We start from the raw sequence: 20,548 nt of genomic DNA on the forward strand, positions 1-20,548 counted from the left end.
TTTTGTTTTCTTCAGATAAATACCCACAAGTATGATTATATAGCAGTTCTTTTAATTTTTTTTTTTTTTTGAGGGACCTCCAAACTATTGTTTTCCTTCGTTCCTGCACCAATTTACATTCCCACCAACAGGAACGGCATCTGATTCTGGAATGGTGTCACCTTTTGCTTCCTGTTTTGCTCATGCTCTTCCCAATGTGGAGCCATCACTCTATCACATTCCTATCAACAGCATACCCATTCTTCAAGGTTCTATTAAAAAAACACCATGTGTATGGATTCTTCTCAATTCATATCCTCTTTTCACAAGGCATCACACAAATTCCATAATAATAGTAGTAACTGAATCCATCTATCTTTTTGAATTAGTGCTTTTGTTTTCTTTGAGTAAATGCCGAGTAGTGGGATGCTGGATCATACAGTAATTCTATTTTTAGTTCTTTGAGGAACCTTCATGCTATTTTCCACAGTGGCTTCACCAATCTACATTCCCCCACCAACAGTGCACAGGGTTTCCTTTTTCTCCACATCCTTATGGACACTTTTTATTTATTTTTTTGATTTTAGCCTTTCTGACAGGAGTTAAGATGATCTCATTCTTTTTGGTTTGTATCTCTCTGATGATGAGTAATGTTGAGCATCTTTTTATGTGTCTGTTGGCTATCTGTAGGTCTTCTTTGAAAAACTGTCTATTCAGGTCCTCTGCCCATTTTTCTTTTTTTAAGAACACAACAGGTATATTTCTATTGGACAACCTGATACAGAGGATAGTGTGGTATGAATGGATATAATATGAATGACACATAATACAAATATATTTTATTTGAAAAAAACAAAAAAGCTTACACAGCTCAACAGGTCACTTGGAAAAAAACTTGCTTGACTATATTACTGAGCAAAAACAAAGCTGAAGCACAAACACCCTTCTTTTTTGACATTTATTTGGAGATAGGTAGGAAGACATTACTTGATTTTTTAAAAACTGACCTTCCCTTAAGGCCTGGTCATAGAAGTGTAAACAATGTAAATGAATCCACCATTACCAGTTGTCATATCATATCTATGTCACCTGTGTATTCTGAGATCACACATTTACCTGCCAATACACCTGGGAAGGGTTTCTATATCACAGTTACATTTGAGTTCTTGGCAGGCAGGACTGAGGAAGAGTAATCTGGAATAAGTTTTACAATCTATTTAGAACGAATCACTAGTATTCCCTTAAATAACAGGTTACAAAAGAAAGATACTGCCTGGAACATCTCCTTTTCCCTTTGGTTCATTTTTAGTTTTTTGTTTGTGATTTACATAGTTGTTTGACTCATCTGCTTATAGTATAATCATGCCACAAAGTATTAAAGCACAAGATACCTAGTATTCCTTCAACATCTGCATTTTTTAAGTTTTACTCTCTACTACATCCCTAGTAGGTCAGCAGTTTTTGAATAATACAAAATAATAATAAACAGGTAAAACTCTTCTAAAAATGCAGATGTCTCTAACTATAATGGTACTAGATGGGAAGGAGACAATGAGGGAAGAGAGAAAAGCAAACACGTTCATGTGCAGGGAATGTGGTTCAAGTCTTTGGATTTAAAAAAAACTTCCCCAGAGAAGCTGGCTATAATGGAATTTCCAGAAAACTTCCTTTACCCTCACAAAAGGACCTGAAAAGCCCAATCTAAACTTTGAAAACTACAATTATGAGATGTTATAAATGATGATCAAAGCAGTCAGAGGGAGAAGGATGAGTGTCTTCCATTCAGCTAGTTTGTAGCATAGCCTCTTTAGCTGTTGTTGGTGGATCAGTAAAAACCACCGAAGTACCAGAAGTGTTTTGAAGGACAGCGGTAGAAAAGTACTGAGCATATTACCTGTCTATATCAGTAACAGGGCGTCTTGGCTAGGAAAATTGTCTAAACAGTAAAATGACTCCAGGATAGGTCTGTCTGCCTGTCTCTCTTTCCATCATTAAGTGTAGCAGAATTAAAAACAACAACAAAAAAAATCACAAGTAGATAGAGTGAAAACAAAAAAATTACAAGGCAGAGAACACAAAAGAATCAAGACAATGCTATCGGTTCAACAGTATTCCATGCGACTAGAAAACCTGTTAACTCTGAAAGCCCTAGCAAAATATCACTCTTGTTTATAAATCACTTATCATATGACCGCATGTTGAACCCTTTCTTTCCATGTACTGAAGAATCCTACATTCAGCTCTTAGGCATTCTGCATTTCTTTGCCAATCTTGTAGCTGAGTATCTTGTTCCAGTCGATTTTGGTGCGGGTAACTGGAAGCTGCCGGCGCAAGGCCTTGAATGTGGTGTCTGACATGGTTCGATAGTTCTCACTAATTGCCGTCTGATACTCATTTTTTGCATCCTCTGATTTTAATAAATTCCTTGGCAGTCTGGACTTCATTCAAAACAGTTACTGAGTCCTGTACATCTTTATGACTAACCAACTGAACATTGCCATCTTCATAATAGTGAACCTGAATCTTAAGTACTCCAACCACCTGGGCTGTAGGTGGTGTGATGGTGAACTTCCACTCTGATCTCCAACGACCATTCCAGAAGTTTTTAGGCTGAAACTGGTGGCTTTCAATACATACAATAATGGTCTGTTGCCCATCTATAGCTTTAGCATACACAGTACAGAAGCCGTTGGAATAATGATATTTCACAAAGGCCCTTAAAGCACTGTCACAGGATTCTCTCCAAGACTTCAGACCTCCGTCTACGTCCTCTGGCTGGGGGTCACTTGCTTCTTTCCGTAAATGGTCAAACTTAAAGGAAATTTTGCTTTTTGGATCTAAAAATCTGCTATTACCCAGGTCACCGTGTTCTGTAATTAAGACCTGATCTTCATATCCTTCTATCTTCACAGGCCTGAACTGATCCATGTTATACTGGGCAAATGCATGTGCTGCCCCTTCCCTGAGGAGATTGTCATTATTAAGTAGTAGCCGGACATCACTGAACACTTCATTAAATTCTCCTGGGGGTGCATGAGTGATGAATTTAGCAGCTACGCGTACCTTCTCCTCATCCGACACCCGATCCTCGAAGTCGGCCATCTTGGGCTGCTCTCCCTCTGCCCATTTTTTAAGAGGATTGTTATTTTTGGTTTGTTTTTTGGTGTCGAATTGCCTAGGTTCTTTATATATTTTGGATATTAACCACTTATTGGATATATCATTTGCAAATGTCTTCTCCCACTCAGTAGATTGCGTTTTTGTTTTGCTGATGGTTTTATTCGCTGCGCAAAAGCCTTTTATTTTGGTGTTGCTCAATTATTTTTGCTTTTGTTTCCCTTGCCTGAGGGAAGAAGAGTTATTCTTAATATGCACATGGTGTATTCCAGGTAGGTGATCACCAAATGCCATTATGGCACACTTACAAGGTTTTAGTGTGGTGCACAGTGAAGGAAGTAGTGGGAAAAATTAGTCATGCCTCACACTAATATGCCAAAATTAAAAGAATTTGCAACAGATAGCATCCTAGTCTCAATCTAAGCAACAAGTTTATTTCACCCTTCATCCACATTAGATTAAATGCTAAGTTAAACTTTTGTTTCTGTGGTGGTTTGTACTTATTTTGTATTTTTTTGTTGTTGTTGTTATTTTACAGTTTTATGAGATGGAGGCAAAAGGAGTTCATTTCAAAGTTTATTCTCATACATATTTAAATCTCCCATGAAAAGGTTTCCCCTTTAAATAGTTTTTACATTACTAAATAATGTGTTGGAAACAATTGTGTAGTTGAAAGATCATGAACTTTGGAATGAAAAGAGAACCACATTCTGATTGGCTGCACCTTAACTGAGCAAGGAAAAGTAACTTCTCTGAGCCTGTTTTCTCATCTGTGAGAATGATAATGGCAGCTCTACTGAGCTGTTAAAATCAGGTCATAGATGAAACTAAGTGCAGGCACTGTATGCTTGTTGTCTTCTTTTCTCTTTATACTCAATCTATTTTGCCGTCTAAATTTTTCAGCAGCAACCAGGGAATAGCATGGGCCACAGGTTAGCAGCACAGTGCATTTTTGGTCCACTTAGCCCTCATAGAAATAATGAGAGAGGCAGTGGAAAATAAAGCTTAAGGTATTGGAATTATTTATAGCAGTAAATTAACTCATGTTCTTTTTGGTTCCCCAAAGCGGAGGTAATCAGGGTGTGTTTAACCTGCTACCTAAGGCTAAGCTGGAAGCAATCTCAGGACAAACATTTTCTTAGATATTGTTTTCCTCTTCTTCAAATTAATATGCCTTCAATCTTTAATCCAAAGTAATTAGCACAAATGCAAACTTCTAGATCTAAACTAGTAAGGGATTTAAAGTTTTGTATATTCTTGCCTCCCTGTGGCAGATTGACTAGACAAGCAGGAGTTTTATTTCTGAGCCCTTTATCCTATTCCACTGACCTGTGGGACTGCTTTTTAACAGTCCCACACTATTTTGACTACTACAGCTCTGTGGTATATCTTGATACTGGGGATTGTGATACCTCCAGCTTTATGCTTTAAGATTGCCTTGGCTATTTTGTGGTTCCATATACATTTTAGTATCATTTGTTCTAGTTCTGTGAAAAATGATGTTGGTATGATAGGAGTTGCACCGAATCTGTAGATTGCTTTGGGTAGTATGGACATTTTAACATATTAATCCTTCCAATTCATAAGCATGGAACGTTTCCTTTGTGCCATCTTCAATTTTTCATGAAAGCTGATGGATGTGAAATAAAAACCTTTCAACTTTGGAACACAATAGACAATTTATAAACTTTGCACACCTACAAAAAATAGAACTGGAAGTAACAAAACATAAAAGGGCTAATAATATAGATTCTTTTAATTCTTTGGAGGAAAAGTCTCTAGCATGAAATTTATGCTTATAAAATTTTACTGTGAGAATACATTACATATGTTATGTTTTACATATGTTAAAACCCTAATAGTGACTTTTCATAGTGAATATGGGTCAAACAATCGCATTTGAGTCAGATTGCTAATCCATAGTGTGGTACATGAGCTAAATACCATGGGCTATTTCATCTTAACTTTTATGAGTTCTTATACTCTTTCATTAAGGAAATCTTGGAGACCAAGTCATTTAATAGGTTATGGACTCTAGAGAGTTGCACTTAGCAGTTTACAATCTACTACAACTAGGACGTGTTCAGTTACTAATAGGCAGTATTTTTTAATGCCTTATGAAAGGGGGATGGGAATAGAGAATGATCCATAGAGGTATTTTTTTAATAGAACCTTGAAAGATGGATATGCTATTGATAGGAATGGTATAGAATGTTCCACATGAAAAGCATGAGCAAAAACAGACAAAGCAGCACGCTGTGTTCACGAGTGACAACAATTGTAGATTGTGTGGCATGTGGGGTTCACAAAAGCAGTTTAGGATAGGTTGGAACTCCATAAAGTAGGCGTTAGGGGCTTAGAAGTCCAAACTGTTAAACAGAGTAGTAATGTAAACAAGGAATAATATGCAGAAAGGAGCAATGAGCTTTGAGGTAAACGTTAGCAGAAGCTTATGACCATCAAGTAACAGAGCCCATCCTACAAACCACTAAGAAAAGTTGTCTTGGGTAATATGTAAAGCATCAACCCATCAAAGAAAACTCTGGTCCTTAACTGGTGGCTAGAAAAGAGGCAGTTTATGCCTACCAATCTGTCATACAAATAAGGAATAGTAGTAGCCACAAAATCTCTCTGGATTGGTATAAAATGACCAGTGGCATCAGCTTTAGGATTAAACTGCAATCTTTGTTCTCTACAATGGATTTAAATGTAGCTCTTCTTGTTCCTACCCATGCATGGCAAGAAACAAGAGAATTTTGTCAATGCAAGGCAGAATGGGAATGTTAGTTCCAGGCACAAACACAAGAGTATACCTAACTCCTAGTTTGTTATGTTATTATGGCTTAGAGTATGGGGTCTTCAGCTAGACAGTCTTAGTTTAAATCCTGGCTCCTGTCTCTCAATCCTCATGTTCTAGCTGTGTAACTTTGGACAAATTATTCAAAATTCATATCTAGAGTTGAGAATAAATATATAGTTGGAAAGGGAGTTTTAGATAATGTAGATATTCTTTCTTCGCACTAAACACAATGCAACAAGTGATTCTTAGGGTTTCAGACTCCATATGCCAACAAACCCTTATCAATAAAATTATTGTACTCTGTAACATTAAAATTAGTGTTTCTTGTACTTAGAAGGGCTATTTTACCTATGCAGGATTTTGTAGCATCATACATACTCATGGGAAAATACCATTTATTGAGTTATGCAAATCTTCAAAATATTAAACATTTCATAATATAAAAAAATTGTTTAATATTACCACCAGTATAATCAGAAAAGTCTTTATTGAGATGTCCTGAGAAGGTGTCCAGCTCACAATGACAAATAAATACAAGTTTGTCAAAATTCTAATTTTCATTTGAAAGTTACAGTTTTATTATTTGCAACAAATGTCAGGTTAATAGGACAGGCTCACTTTGTTCATTTTTAGGAAATGTCTACCAAATACTATAGACTTATAACCATAGTTTGTCTTAGTCATCTGTTCAAATAAATAAGAAGCAGTTTTTTTTTTTTTTTTGAGAAAGAACTGAAAGAACTGCATTTCTGTAAAATAACCATGTTTTGGTATGCAGAAATGTTTTTTATAGAATTCCCATTTTATCCGATTATGAAAGATGGAGGATAAAAAATTAACTTTTATAGCTTCATCAAGACACTCTTTAAAATTTAAAAGTGAGCCTGTCATTAAAAAATTCAATCAGTATTGCTAATACAATATGCTGCTCTGCCTTGGTTTATGCTACGGTGACAGCAGTTTTACCCACCCTTCATGCAAATGTTAGCATGGGAGTTGCAAATTCTTTTCAGTCTGCACATAATTCTATCAGTTCTATATATTGCAAATAACTTCTGTGCTTTGTCTTTTCATTTTCTTAAGAGTCTTTTGAAGATATTTTTAAAATTTTAATGTTCCCTTTTTTATTTGTTTTTGTGTGTGTGTGTTCTAGGAAATCTTTCCCTATAAGGTCACAGAGATTTTGTTTTCTTCTAGATGTGTTATAACTATTGCTTTTTGGCATATGACTTATCCTTAGTTATTTTTTGTGTATGTTGTGAAAAGGGGAATGTTTTTCTGTATAAATATCTTGTTCTCAGTAACATCTGTTGGGAAAAAAAAAAACCACATGAAAACAGTTTATCTTTTACAGATGTTATTAGATTTAGTTTGCTAATACTTTCTGTGTTTTTGCTCCATCTTCTAATTTTGTTTTGTAATGTTTGGTCAAGTTTTAGTATTAGAACCCTGGTCTCATAAAACAAGTTGGAAGTGTTCCCCTCTCCCACTATTTTCTAAAAGACTGTAGGACTGGTATTTCTTCCTTGAATGGTAAAATTTATACGTGAAACCAAATGGGAGGAAAGTGTTCCTTGTGGAGGACAGTTAATTATTTGAATTGCATTAATAGATGTGAGGCTATTCTGGTTTTGTTTACTCTGGTCAGTTTTGGTTGAGTTTTATTTTTCCAAATTTCCATTTTGTCTAAGTTGCTGCATTTATAGGCATAAAAATCATATTTTCGCATTCTTTTAATTTAGGTAAGAGCCACAGTAGCAACTCTTCTTTCCTTCCTGATATTAGTGACTTGTAATTTCTCCAGTTTACCTGATTGGTTTAATTAGAGATAGACTGATTTTGTTGTTCTTTTGAGAACTAGATACTAGTTTCACTATTTTTTTTTTCTCCACTGTTTTTTGGTCCTGTATATGCTGACTTCTACCTTTCTATTTAATTTGGGTTTACTTTGTTCTTATTTATCTAAAATATAGATTAAATATGTACCTCTTTTTGTTTTCTAACTCTATCATTTAACAATTAAAGAAAAAAAAAAGGATTCCTGATCGTAACATAATAAACTAAAATTTGGAAAATCCTCAGCTATCTGGAAATTAAGAAACACATTCCAAAAGAATCCAACAGTGAGCAATGTCCAGGCAAATTAGAATATATTTTGAACTTAAAGATGAAAACGCAACATAACTAATCTTTTAGCTTCATCTCACAAATTTTGATAAGAGGACAATGGTAGTATTAATTGCTTGCTGGAAGAAAAGGTCTCAAATCAGTACTCTAAACTTCTACCATAAAACTAGAAAAGAGCAAAGTAAGCCCAAAGTAAGCAGGAAAAAAAAGAAGAGCAGAAATCAAAACTGAAAGACAAAGTCAATGAGACAAAAAAAATGGTACTCTGAAAAAATAAAATCGACAAACTTAAGTTTGACAAAAGAGGGAAAAAACACACAAATTACCTATATCAGGAATGAAAACAAGTGATACACTTTCGAGCTTGAAGACATTAAAAAGATAATGAGGTAATACAATGAACTCTACACACAAATGACAAATTTGACAATTTAGATGAACTAGAACAATTCCACACACACACAAAAAAATACAAACTATCACAAGTCACCCATTCTAAAACAGATAATTTAAATAGTCCCATAACTATTGAAGAAATTGTGTGTACTTTACATTCTCCCCATCCTACCCTCCTAATCTCCAGGGCCAGACAGTTTCACAGGAGAATTCTAGTATTCAAAGGACTAATAAATTCTATATAATTCTACAAAAAATAGAAGGAACATTTCCCATTTTTATAAAGCTAGTATTACCTTAAAACCAAACAGCCAGTAGAAAAAAACCAAAAACCAAAATCCATGACCAAACTATTAGCAAACAGAATCCTGTAATAGGTATACCCTGGAGATATTTCTGGTATGCAAGTATCATAAAGCAACATTTTGGGTTTTCCAGTGCATATAAAAGTTATATTTATACTGTAGTCTCTTACGTATGTGACTGCATTATGTCTAAAAGAAAGTATATACCTTAAAAAATACCTTATTGCTAAAAAATGCTAACCATCATCTATCTGAGCTTTCAGTGGGCTCATCACAGATCATAACAATAATGAAAAAGTTTGAACCTATTGTGAAAATTACCAAACTGTGACAGACTCAGAACAAATGCTGTTGGAAAAAAATGGTGCTGGAAGACTTGCTTGCTGCAACGTTGCCACAAACCTTCAATTTGTTTAAAGGAAAAAAAAAAAAGATAGTTATCCATGAAGCATAATAAAACGAAGTGTGTCTGTACATAAAAAGAATTGTAGACATGACCAAATGGGGTTTAATCTAGGAATACCAGGCTGGTTTAATATTAAAAAATTAAGCAATGTAATTCATAATATTAACAGGTTAAAGAAGTTACATGATCATATCAATCAATGCAGACAAAGCAATGAACAAAATTCAATAACCCATACATGATAAAACTGATCAAAGTAGGAATGGAAGGAAACTTCTTTACTTTGATAAAGAATATATACTAAAAGCCTATAGCTACCACAATACCTAGCTGGTGAAAGACTGAATGCTTTCCTCGGAATTCTGGGGAAAAGGCAAATATGCCAGCTCTCATTAGTAATCTTATATAACACAATGCTAGAATTTCAAGCCAGTGTAGTTTAAAAAAAAAAAAAAAAAGGAAATAAAAGGCACACAGATCCAAAGGGAAGAAAACCTGCCCTGATTTGCAGATGACATGATTGTGGGAGTAGTCAGCCTATTTGATTACTTTACCGTATTGGAAGAGGTTTCTCAAGGTTTTGCTTTTGCCTTCTTAGTGTACCTGAAATGCCCCCGCAAAAAGGGGAGGAATCTTTTGCAAATGTTTGACATTCTTCCTAAAAATAATTTTCTCACATTGTGCATACTGCTCATCCAGGTATGTCTTAAATTTATTATGTACAATAAATACAAATGTTCAAACTGTCAGAAGGGTAATGTATCATAGATTCTGGAGACCAACTGCCAAGATTGGTATCCTGGCTCTGCCTCTCTATTAACTGTATGGTCACTAAAGACAAGTTCCTTAACTTTTCTGCTCAATTCAATTTCTTCAAATATATGATGCTGATCAAAAGTACTTACCTCAAATGTGAAAACATGTGCAAATGAGAATAGCATCTGATGTATAAAAGAGCTTAGTAATAAATGTTACTCCTGTTACTGCACATGTATGAAATAAATGTGCCCATTTCCCCTTCATTTCTTCCAATCAAAGAATACGAACAACATGACTCACAAAAATTTAATATGTTTGAGCATTCTCATCAAAGAGTGAGATTCTATGACAAATTAGGGGAACAAGTAGATAATTTGTAGTAAAGAAAATGAATTCATCTGGCAAAATACTCAAGCTCACAAGTTATTTATAAAGTGCTAGTTAAAACAGCAATGAAGTGCCATTTACAACTAGCAAATCAGAAGTAAAAATTACAGCCAGTGCTGACTAGGTTGTGGTCAATAGGTATACGACTTGATGACAAGTGTGAACTGACTGAGCTGTCCTGGCAAACAATTTGCAATACATTCAAAATGAAATAAAAAATGCATGCCTGCCTCTTATATATGTGATATTATACTTCCTGTAATTCAACATAATTCAACATTTACATCTTTGTCTCCCTCTCCTCCCACAGCAGGCATGAACTAATTCCAGATTCAATCCTTTCTGATATGCGCATTTTATCAGTTAATCTGGATGTTATCTGACATCCTCAGATATGTATCAGAATGAAGGATAAGAAATCTTAAAGCCAAAAACTATAAGCATATATTAGGGAAAGGATAATATAAAGGAACTAAGACTTAAGGATCAAGAAGGGATGTGGGGCCCAAATAACAAACTCAAGGTCAGATAGGTTAGGTCATGTGAGGGCTTTTAAGATTCAAAATTTGGAGACACTATTCTGGTGAGGTACTTAGAAATAATAGGAATTACACACAGTAATCTTTTAGCAGTTGGCAGTGCTTCTTTTGAGTTCTTTTGGTAAAATAGATGGATCTAGTTATGTATCTGATTCAAAGAAAAATGTGGTTTAGTCTGTTCACTCTCACATTCTCATTCACTAATAGATTGTTACTGACTGGATTATGAAAAGGCTGACAAAAGTCTCTGAAAACATGAAGAGACTTCAGATAAATGTGGATAGCAGCATGCACCACACCTTCTCCTAGGCTATTAAAAATCTATAAATACTTTTTAAAACCTTCAGATTGCACAGACCAATTACAAAGCATAAAGAAACATGATATCCAAACATGACTGAGTCTAAATCAGGGCTCTGGCACTGTATCTTCATAGAACTAACCACAAATAGCTCAGGGAATGCCTAACAGCTTCCTTTGTGTTCCCTTTGTTGGTCCAGATGCTCACTTTCTAAGTCTTCCTTACCTAAATGACTTTCTTAACAGAAAACACACTAATATCACCTTAGGAATTAAACTAATTAAAAGCTGACTATCAGCTATATTTATCCTATAATTTAATTTCATCTGTTTCTTTGTATTTTTGCAAACAGAATCTACCACCAACCAGGTACCTCAGGCTCCCCAACATATATAAAAGAATTGTGTAAGAAAAAGCATTTGAGGACGTGCATAAAATCACAATCACAGTAATTGGACCACAGTTACATTAATTAAGAAAAGGGGAATCTATACTCATTTAGAAGTGATTATATAAAGGAAGAGAAAATATGGGTTAAGTAACAAAACATTACATTTTTACATAAATAAGACCAAGTTCTTTATGTTTAAAAAAACCAGTCAAGGTGAAGGAGTAAATCTGTACTTTTAACTTCCAGATGTGGTCATTTGGGTCCTTTTGCCTTGGATGTGGTTTCCTTCGGAATCTTTCCATTTTGACACTGAGTAAATCTGGCTACTGTAGAAACACCATCCACAAACTTGGTTTTGAAAAGGACATTTGCATTGTTGAACATACCCTCCTTTAGTGACACTACAATGAACTTAAGGGAAAAAGGAAAAAAAAAAGCATAAACGCTATTTTTTGTAATCTGAAGAAATGCACTATTTTTATTCTGGGGTTAAGAACTGTCTAGAGGTATTCTGATTATTTCTTTCAAAGCTTGGTTCAAAGCAAATGCACATGCTCAAATCCAAGTAACAGTTCTAATATTAGGCACCTATATGGATTCTAGCTTTCTATATTTGGGTTTTAGGAGTCTCTTTTACCTTGAGTGCTTCATTAACCAAGTTTACTATTTCCTGCCAGTTGACTGCTTGTTGCTGCCCTCTGCAGCTGGCATCACTGTTTTGTTGCTACAAGTGCGAAATGCCCTGGTGAAATAGCTTTCCCTGGGATATTTTAAAAATATCAGAGAAGGCTACAAGTTCCTGTAAGCACTACCACTAGCTCAAATGGACCATTTACAGAATTAAGAAAAGGTACCACTTCACTGTTACCTGCTAATAAACACAGTCTGTGAGAACTATGAAAAGTGAAGCTCCCAGCGTTGGATTTTGCATGATCTACACAACCACATTTGGGAGCCCCAGTTCCTACAGCAACAGTTCAATAAAAACAAACTGTTCTTAAAGGGCTTTGGGCTTTTATTTCCTACCCAGGAAAAATGCTGAGTACCCCCATCAAGTACCCTATGATTTTCTGATTTCTTACTTACATTGTGTATCCTCTGGCAGCTAGCTAGAGAAAATAATAACGTCAACCATAAATTAATTCCAAATTATGAAAAACTTCGATTCTCCCTCATCGTACAACCAACAATGGTAATGTCTGGATCTTTCTTTAATAGGAAACCAACCCTTTTTTCCCCTTCTCTATCCATTTGAATGTAAGTTTGTCTAAATATTCACTGTATATTTAAAGAGATACATTAATACTTTAATATTCTTCGATCCTAAATATCTTAGTATTGGCCATTACTAAAGAATAGTTTTAGAAAACAAACACTATACTTAAAACTATCATGGAGACATTTTTTCTGGTTCTTACCTGAGAATGTGTGAAATGGGTACGCAGCATCTGTCCAATATTCTGGGTGTGAGAAAGGTCCAAGGCTGCATCTACCTCATCCAGGATATAAATTGGAGCAGGTTTGAAGAGGAGCATGGACAATATTAATGACAAAGCTACTAACGACCTATGAAAAGATCAGAAGAGAAGTCACCAAAACTTGATTTTACCACTCTTTACCAAAACACTAAAGCAAATCTGCTATCCTCTTATTATGGGTAATGCAGATTTAGCTGAAAAATCACCATAGAAATAAAGAATCTTAAATTTCAAACTTCAACACTTTTATTGTATTAAAATGTTTCTTTTAATTTAGATTCTCCTATTTTCTCTTAAATGAGTTTTATTTTAACAGACCAGGTTTATATTCTTCTTTCCAATCAAATAATCAGGATAATTGGTATTTATCCTTAAGGAAAGATCATGTTAGGTTCTTTCTTTCCTTCCCCAATTGCTATTTAGGTAGCAGGCGACTGAGGGCTATATACTTACCTGTAAAGACAATAACTACTGTCTTGGTGATAGTATAACAGGTTTAGGTGCCCTCTTTCAAACTTTTACTATGCATGCACTTATGAGTATACACAGACACACACAAATACCCACTTTTTGTACTGGTACCATTTAAGAGTAAGCTGTATCGACTATGACCCATTACTCCCCAATGTCAGAAGTTCAAACAATTATTATGTGGTTAATTTTGTATGTCAACTTAACTGGATCACGGAGTACTCAAATATTTGGCTACACTTTATTTTTGGGTTTGTGGGTTTGTCTCTGAGGGCATTTCTGGGTGAAATTTGGATTTGAATTGGAAGACTCAGTAGAGCAGTTTGCACTCTCCAACGTGGATAGATATCCGATATCCTACAACTTGCTGAAGGCCTTAACAGTAAGAAAGGTAGAGGAAAGAATTTGTTCTTTCCTGCCTTGTTACTTGAGCTGGGACATGGATATTTGGTCTCCATGCTCCTGGTGCTCAGGCCTTCAGACCCACATTGAATTACACCACTGGTCCCCCTGAATTTCTAACCTGCAGACAAACTGCGGAACTTCTCAGCCCACACAGTAAGATGAGCCAGTTCTGTATTAAAAAATGATCTTTTCATATACATACACAAACATACACCCCCCGCCCACTGGTTCTGTTTCTCTGGAGAACCCTAATACACCTTATTTAAAAGCTGAGTTAGGCACCCCAGATTTTAGAGCTCCTTTTCAGTTCTCTTTTAGCTAGCCATCCCCTGTAACTGTATCTGGTTTTGTTCTAATTTGGTATGAAGAATCATATAATAATTCTTACATTTTTTTCTTAAACATTTTATTTAAAAAAGCTTTTTTTTTTTTTTAAATAGAGAAACCAAACTTTCTAGCAAGGGCATGTAAAAAACAGTGCAATAAACAATAGCGAAACTGATATCTACCTCTATAGAGGGGAGTGGAGGTTATTCAAGCACCCTAAAATTATTTTTCATTGGCTCTCTCTGTGCCAAATGTTTACAGCACTGAACTTTCTTTCAACTTAACCTTTCAGGAAAAAAAATCTTTCACCAAGAGTTATACAGTGCTGGATATACATCTAAAATAATGGTATATATCTGGAAATAATTTTGTATCATCTTAATTATGGAAATAATTTTCAGGTCCCAATAAGAAAATAAGCATTCATTTTAGGTTATCTTCAGAACATTTTCTAAGGCTTTGGCAAAAAAAAGTTAGATATTGGGATCTGAACCATGGAATTCAATTTTAAAGTCACCAAAAGGTGTCTTATACTGTTAAAATATTTAGGAATTTTATCATAATGAATTATAATCAGGGGATCACTATTATATCATAAAAATGACAAAGGATTTCATAAGGAAAATTAACAGGTCTTGGTGTTTTCTAAATACATAAGAGTTCCATGATGGCATCACAGGGCACATGAGAAAAATTTAACTACTAGGACTGTACATCCTGCAGGGGAAAAATGCAAAATTAATAACCATCTTTAATTATGTGAATATTCACAATTTTCTCTCAGTAGGTTTTAATTATTTGGTTCTCTACAGCAGGTAAGGATTTAGGCCACATGACCTCCTAAGTGTGCCGATTGAATCACCGTGTTAAGACTGGGAAAGAGGTCCCTGAAGCCTAGAACATGCTATTTCCAACACTAATTCATTCCTTTATGTAGATCCAAATTTCCATCTGGTATCATTTTCCTTTTGCCTGAAAACTTCCTTTAACTTTTAAAGTTCTGCTGGGATCAGACTCCTTCAGCTTTTGCTTTTCTGAAAAAAATATTTATATTGACTTCAATTTAAAGAGTATTTCGAATAGACATAGAATTCTTGGTTGACATGTTTTTTTCTTTTACCACTTTCTAGATGTTGTTCCAGACTTCTGGCTTGCACTGTTTTTGACAGTAAGCCTGAAGTCCTTTCTATCTTTGTTCCTTGGCACATAATATGTCTTTCTATTTTTGGCTGCTTTTAAATTTTTTTTCTAAAATCACTGGCATATAAAATCACAATTTCATATAACATGGCTTTGCTATGTTAGCATATGTGTGTGAAGGAGGGGGATATGTTTATCTTACCTAGGGTCACAGAAACGAAGACTGTGGGTTTACAGAACTCATCAAAATTGGGAAAATTTGGAGCCATTATTTCAAATATTTTTCTATCTTGCCTTTTCCTTTTTGAAATTCCAAGTACATGTATGTTAGATGGCTTGATGTTTTCTCATAGGTCACTGAAACTCAGTTTTATAGTTTTTTCTCAGTTTAGTTTTAATAGTTTCTATTTGCTGTAATTTCAAATTCATTAATGTTTTTTATTTACATTGTCTAACTTGTTAATGTCATGTGGTGAATTTTTTTAGGCATATTTATTCTCTCTAGAAATTCCACTAGATTCCTTTTTCCTTGTAATTTTTGGAAATAACTAACACAATTCTGTAACTTCCTTGTCTTCCATTTTTATCCACCTGTCAATTCTGGGTCTGCTTCCATTGGAATAATTTTTTTCTAGGCAATGAGTCACATTTTCTTGATTTCTGTCCAGTATTTTTTAATCAGATGCCAGACATTGTGTTATGTTAGAATCTAAATTGTGGTATCTTTCTTTAAAAGCACTGGACAAAAAAAAGAATAAAATAAAGCACTGAGCTTTGTTCTGAGAAACAACTACATTACAGGAGGATCAGCTTGCTCTCTTAAAGATTTGCAATGAACTCTGCTGTGTGTGTGTAAGGTAGCCTTCACTTTGGGGGCAGTATAGACTGAATGCAAAGATGTTGCTTTCTGGGGCCTCCCAAATTTTAATTTGTTTCTTTAATTTAGTGAGTCCACTAGGCTTTATGTGGATTCCCCTCCCTGCACCTATAATCCAGAAACTTCTCCAATGGAGAAAGCTGGAGTAAACACTGAGCTGAGAACTTATTTCATTGCTCATAGGTATCATATTCTTGGGCTATTCATTTCCCAAAGTCTAAAAATAATTACTTTTCATATATCTTATCTAGTTTTCTAGTTGCTTATCCTAATTTCTCCTTTGTTGCCTACTACTTTAAAGGTTTATTTAGTCATTTGAGAGAGAGAGAACACATGCAAGTGGGGAGAGAATCCCAAGTAGACTCCCTGCTGAGCATGGAGCCCAATGTGAAGTTCAATCCCATGACCCCAAGATTATGACCTAAACCCAAATCAAGAGTGGGACGCTCAAAAAAAAAAATAAATAAATAAAGAGTGGGATGCTCAACTGAGCCACCCACAACCCCCTGTTGCCTACTATTTTAATCAAATGTTCCAAAAAATCTTCAATCTTATATACTAAGCTCCTTAAATTCTACATATAAATTTTCAATTTTGTTTTCCTTAGATTATGGATTATAATAAAATAAGAGGAATGAAAAATTATAATACTGAAAAGGGATTACTCACCTCTGACCACCACTAAGTTCTGTTAGGTTTTCTTTCCAAGTATTTCCTAAAGCAACCTTGAATTCCAGACCATCCAATACAGTTTGGCCCTCTGGTGGTGCAAGCATAGCATTAGCACCAGGCAAGAGAGTAGAAAAAATAGACCCAAAGTCCTTGTTCACCTGGATTTAAAAAACAAAAAGATATTAAAATATTATAAAAGGCTTTTCAAGAATAGTCAAATATTGGTATGTGTATATTCAATCTAGTAGATACATTTTGTTGTCTCTTACTAACTCAGATATTCACAAATTATGGTCCATGTGATAAATCTGGCTATGCCCATTTGTTTATGTATTGTCTATGGATGTTAAAACTAAAACAATAGTCTAGTAATTTCAACTATATGGCTCGAAACATCAAAAACACTTACCTGTCCCTTTACAGAAAAAGTTTACTGAGCTCTGCTCTAACTTCTAAGGGGAACTAGAGGCTATACTTCTAACTGTACTCTGAAATTTCGATACTTTTGTAAGCTATATTATAGGAATCTTGAGATTCCAGAATCTTCCTTCAACTATATAATATAGGAGACAGAAGTTGCAGTTGCAAGTGGCAGAAACAAAAAACTCTTGGGTATAAAATGTTCTCTTATAAAACTTGTTTTCTTTCGACTGCTTTGATGGGCCAGTGGTGATCAGCTAACCTTAAAAAGCCTAAGATCACAATGAGGTCTAAGAAAAAAAAGGCATGAAATCAAACAACCAGATCTGACATTGGATGGTCCTTGTCTGTAGGCTTCTTTTCAGCCAAAGAAGTTGTCAAAAAACAGGAACAGGATTAGACCCCAACAGAAAAGGCTAAAGAAGCTGTTTGGCTTATCCCCATCAAGCCACAGATTACCTAGAGATTTAGGGTCAGTATTCTAATTTTAATTGGGTAATTTTTGTACACACACGCTTGGATCAATGATTTGAGAATGTGGTCATTGGTCTTCAAAAAAATACACAACTAATAATTTTAGAGCGTTCAGTAAATTTGAGAGCGTATACACACACAGGCACAAACCCATGAGGATCTGACACTCATGTTCTCTGAAGAAATCTACAAATTCAAGTGCAAATAAACAAGAGATCTAGATACCAAGGAATACAGTTTTAAGAGTAACTGCATACATACTGAGTAATACCCTACACAGAGTTAATAGATTTTAGTTTTATCTGGGATAGATTTCTGGAGCTAGGTGAGGTTCATCACAATGGAGAGGGCCACTCTCTTTTTTGGGAATGATGAAGATAGCAAAGTATTTATAAACAACTTTGGTTCTTTTTCCGTTCTTTAATTTTTTGTCCAGGTAGGAGTGAGACACTAAACAGGATTAAAACAGTAGACTGCTACTAAACCCTGAACATGACCATGGATTCCATGTGGAAACTCCTCCAAAGAGTAAAAGAGAAACTTAACAGTTAGTGGGTAAAGAAGAAGATAGTCCTATTCATGATAGGAAATGCATTACTTTCATGGACATATATAAAGGTGAAATGTGACTGAATTTGAAAATCCAACACAGGTAAGAAGGAAACAGAAAAATAACAGAGCCAATGCTGAAAATACTCTGGCTTTCTGAATTGAATGTGCTGGAACCCAGAAGTATACAATGCTAGTAACACTACTTACCTCAATAGGTTATTTTGAGGATTAAATGAGAACATTAATATGAGAATTGTATCTAACATATAATAAGCACTGAATAAATCTACCTGCTTTGAGAGAAACTTAGAAATTGGGGGAACATCAATTTAAAGGATAAATTTGTACTTGCATTAAATGCAGGAACCATGGGGAAAAGTTCTCAAATCCAGGGTTAAATCCACACTTATACAAAGATAATGGGACCCACTTTTTGCATGCCTTTAAAAAAAGCAAACTCCATAGGGAGATGGAACACTGAAAATAAGTTATAGAGTAAGAACAAGGTGACTAAACGGGATAATTGTGCTGCCATTACTGAAAATGAAGTTTTCAGAATTCCAAATAGTTACAGAATTATTTGGAGGCAAAGTACCCAATTAAATCCCAGAGGCACAGGCTTGTTAAAGTACCAAACAGCACAGTAACTATGTTTGAAGTCTTTTGACTGAGAATCGTTTGCTAGGATGATACAGGAAAACTTCCACATAAGAGGCTATGGAATTTATCCTAAAGCAGACAAATTACACGCAGCCTAGGAAGTGAAATAATAGTAAAGAACCTTGAAATCTGCTAAAGTTGTTATGATACAAGACAAAAAAAGTACTTGGGATTTTGCTGAATGACAGTCCAGTGAAAGAGAATTCTAAACTTCCTTGCTTACTGTCCAATTTTTTTAAGGGCAACAGCAATTAGCAACTGAAAGGCAATCTTAACTTTGGTTCTAACTTAGGAAGAGAATCCCAGTTTTCCATCTTTGGCTATATGATCTTAGGCTATTTCACCTTTCTAAGCTTTTATTTCTTCATCTATAAAATATGGATGGTTAACTATCAGTTATGGAATTATTCATTAAAAGTACAAAATGCTTCACTAAAAACCTACAAAATGCATAACTATGAATTTTGAAATGCAATTAATAACTTCTAAGTGAGGGATGCCTGGGTGGCTCAGTGGTTGAGCGTCTGCCTTCGCTCAGATGGGATCCCAAAGTCCTAAGGACTGAATCCCACATCAAGTTCCCCAGGGAGAATTCGCTTCTCCCTCTGCCTATGTCTCTGCCTCTCTCTCTGTGTCACTCATGAATAAATAAGTGGTAGGAAATATGCCAATCTTTAGTTAGAGAAATGCTATGAGAAGGAATATTTGACCTCTGTGAGTCTAGGCAAGAGAAACCAAGGAAGTTAGAACCAACCAAAGGGGTCCTTGGGAGGTGCTTTCCAGTGATCAGAGCTTCCCAATGCAAATCTGAGAATGCTTCTAGCTTCAAGCAGAAGGTGAGTAGGGTATGGCAGATACTGGACAGAATCTAAGGTTTCAGATAAATAGTATTTTGAAGGTAAGAATGAAAAATAAATCTAGAAAGTTAGAAAGTTAGAAATTTAATATAAGTTAGGACCCAGAGAAGTAGACTAAGAGTATGAAGAACACAAACTTATTACCTTTGTAAATCAGTAGTAGGTAAGTCTAAAAGGACAAATGCATTTAAAAGTCAAGGAGGTTTTAATTAAGGTGTGAATGTGTGCCTCATTCAAACACAAATCATTTCAAATTCATCTTAGCGTATAAACCTATTGACAATATTCTTCATACTTGCCTCATAGAGAATAAATGACAATATTTTTGGTTCAAATACCTTTTGCCAAGCAATATTTAGGGCTTGGTTTTTCTTCTGGTCAAGGTCTTCTATAGTTGCAAGGATTTTGGATTTGTCATTTTCTACAATTCTTTTCTTCTTCATCAGGTCATTATACTAGTAAGATTAAAAAAAATCATACTTAATTAGAAAAATATAAAATTTTCCTTATATTCTAGAATTCAGTCAGGAATAGGGGTTTAATTTTTATATATAATATACATACTGTTTACCAGAAAGGTATACTGCATTAAGAGTCATGATGTAAACCAAATCATGAAGAAAGTTAATATATCACCTATATGCAAAGTTTAGTTGCTATTATTGAGAATTTATAGGATGAGCTCCTGACGTATTCTGATTCCACTAA

The 20,548-nt window shown here is 34.9% G+C and overlaps 2 protein-coding genes across 4 annotated transcripts in view; both read right to left on the reverse strand.

Annotated features, from left to right (window-relative positions):
- Positions 1 to 2,083: 2,083 nt before the first annotated feature.
- On the reverse strand, positions 2,084 to 3,110 carry LOC112911677 (F-actin-capping protein subunit alpha-1-like). Its single transcript, XM_025988316.2, is given in 2 exon segments — positions 2,084 to 2,388; positions 2,390 to 3,110. Coding segments are annotated over 2 exon segments (858 nt in total). The 5' UTR covers positions 3,082 to 3,110; the 3' UTR covers positions 2,084 to 2,222.
- Positions 3,111 to 8,029: 4,919 nt separating this feature from the next.
- Positions 8,030 to 20,548, reverse strand: part of SMC2 (structural maintenance of chromosomes 2) — a 60,726-nt gene continuing 48,207 nt past the window's right edge. For all 3 annotated transcript variants that reach the window (XM_072727831.1, XM_025988317.2, XM_072727830.1), the window contains exons 22-25: positions 20,179 to 20,295; positions 16,875 to 17,035; positions 12,926 to 13,073; positions 8,030 to 11,918 (exon numbers count right to left, since the gene is read on the reverse strand). In XM_072727831.1, the coding sequence (XP_072583932.1) occupies positions 11,760 to 11,918; positions 12,926 to 13,073; positions 16,875 to 17,035; positions 20,179 to 20,295 (585 nt within the window). In that variant the 3' untranslated portion in view covers positions 8,030 to 11,759. The remainder of the gene's footprint in view (positions 11,919 to 12,925; positions 13,074 to 16,874; positions 17,036 to 20,178; positions 20,296 to 20,548) is intronic.

Source organism: Vulpes vulpes, chromosome 12, assembly GCF_048418805.1.
Source record: "Vulpes vulpes isolate BD-2025 chromosome 12, VulVul3, whole genome shotgun sequence".
In the NCBI taxonomy this organism is placed as follows: Eukaryota; Metazoa; Chordata; class Mammalia; order Carnivora; family Canidae; genus Vulpes; species Vulpes vulpes.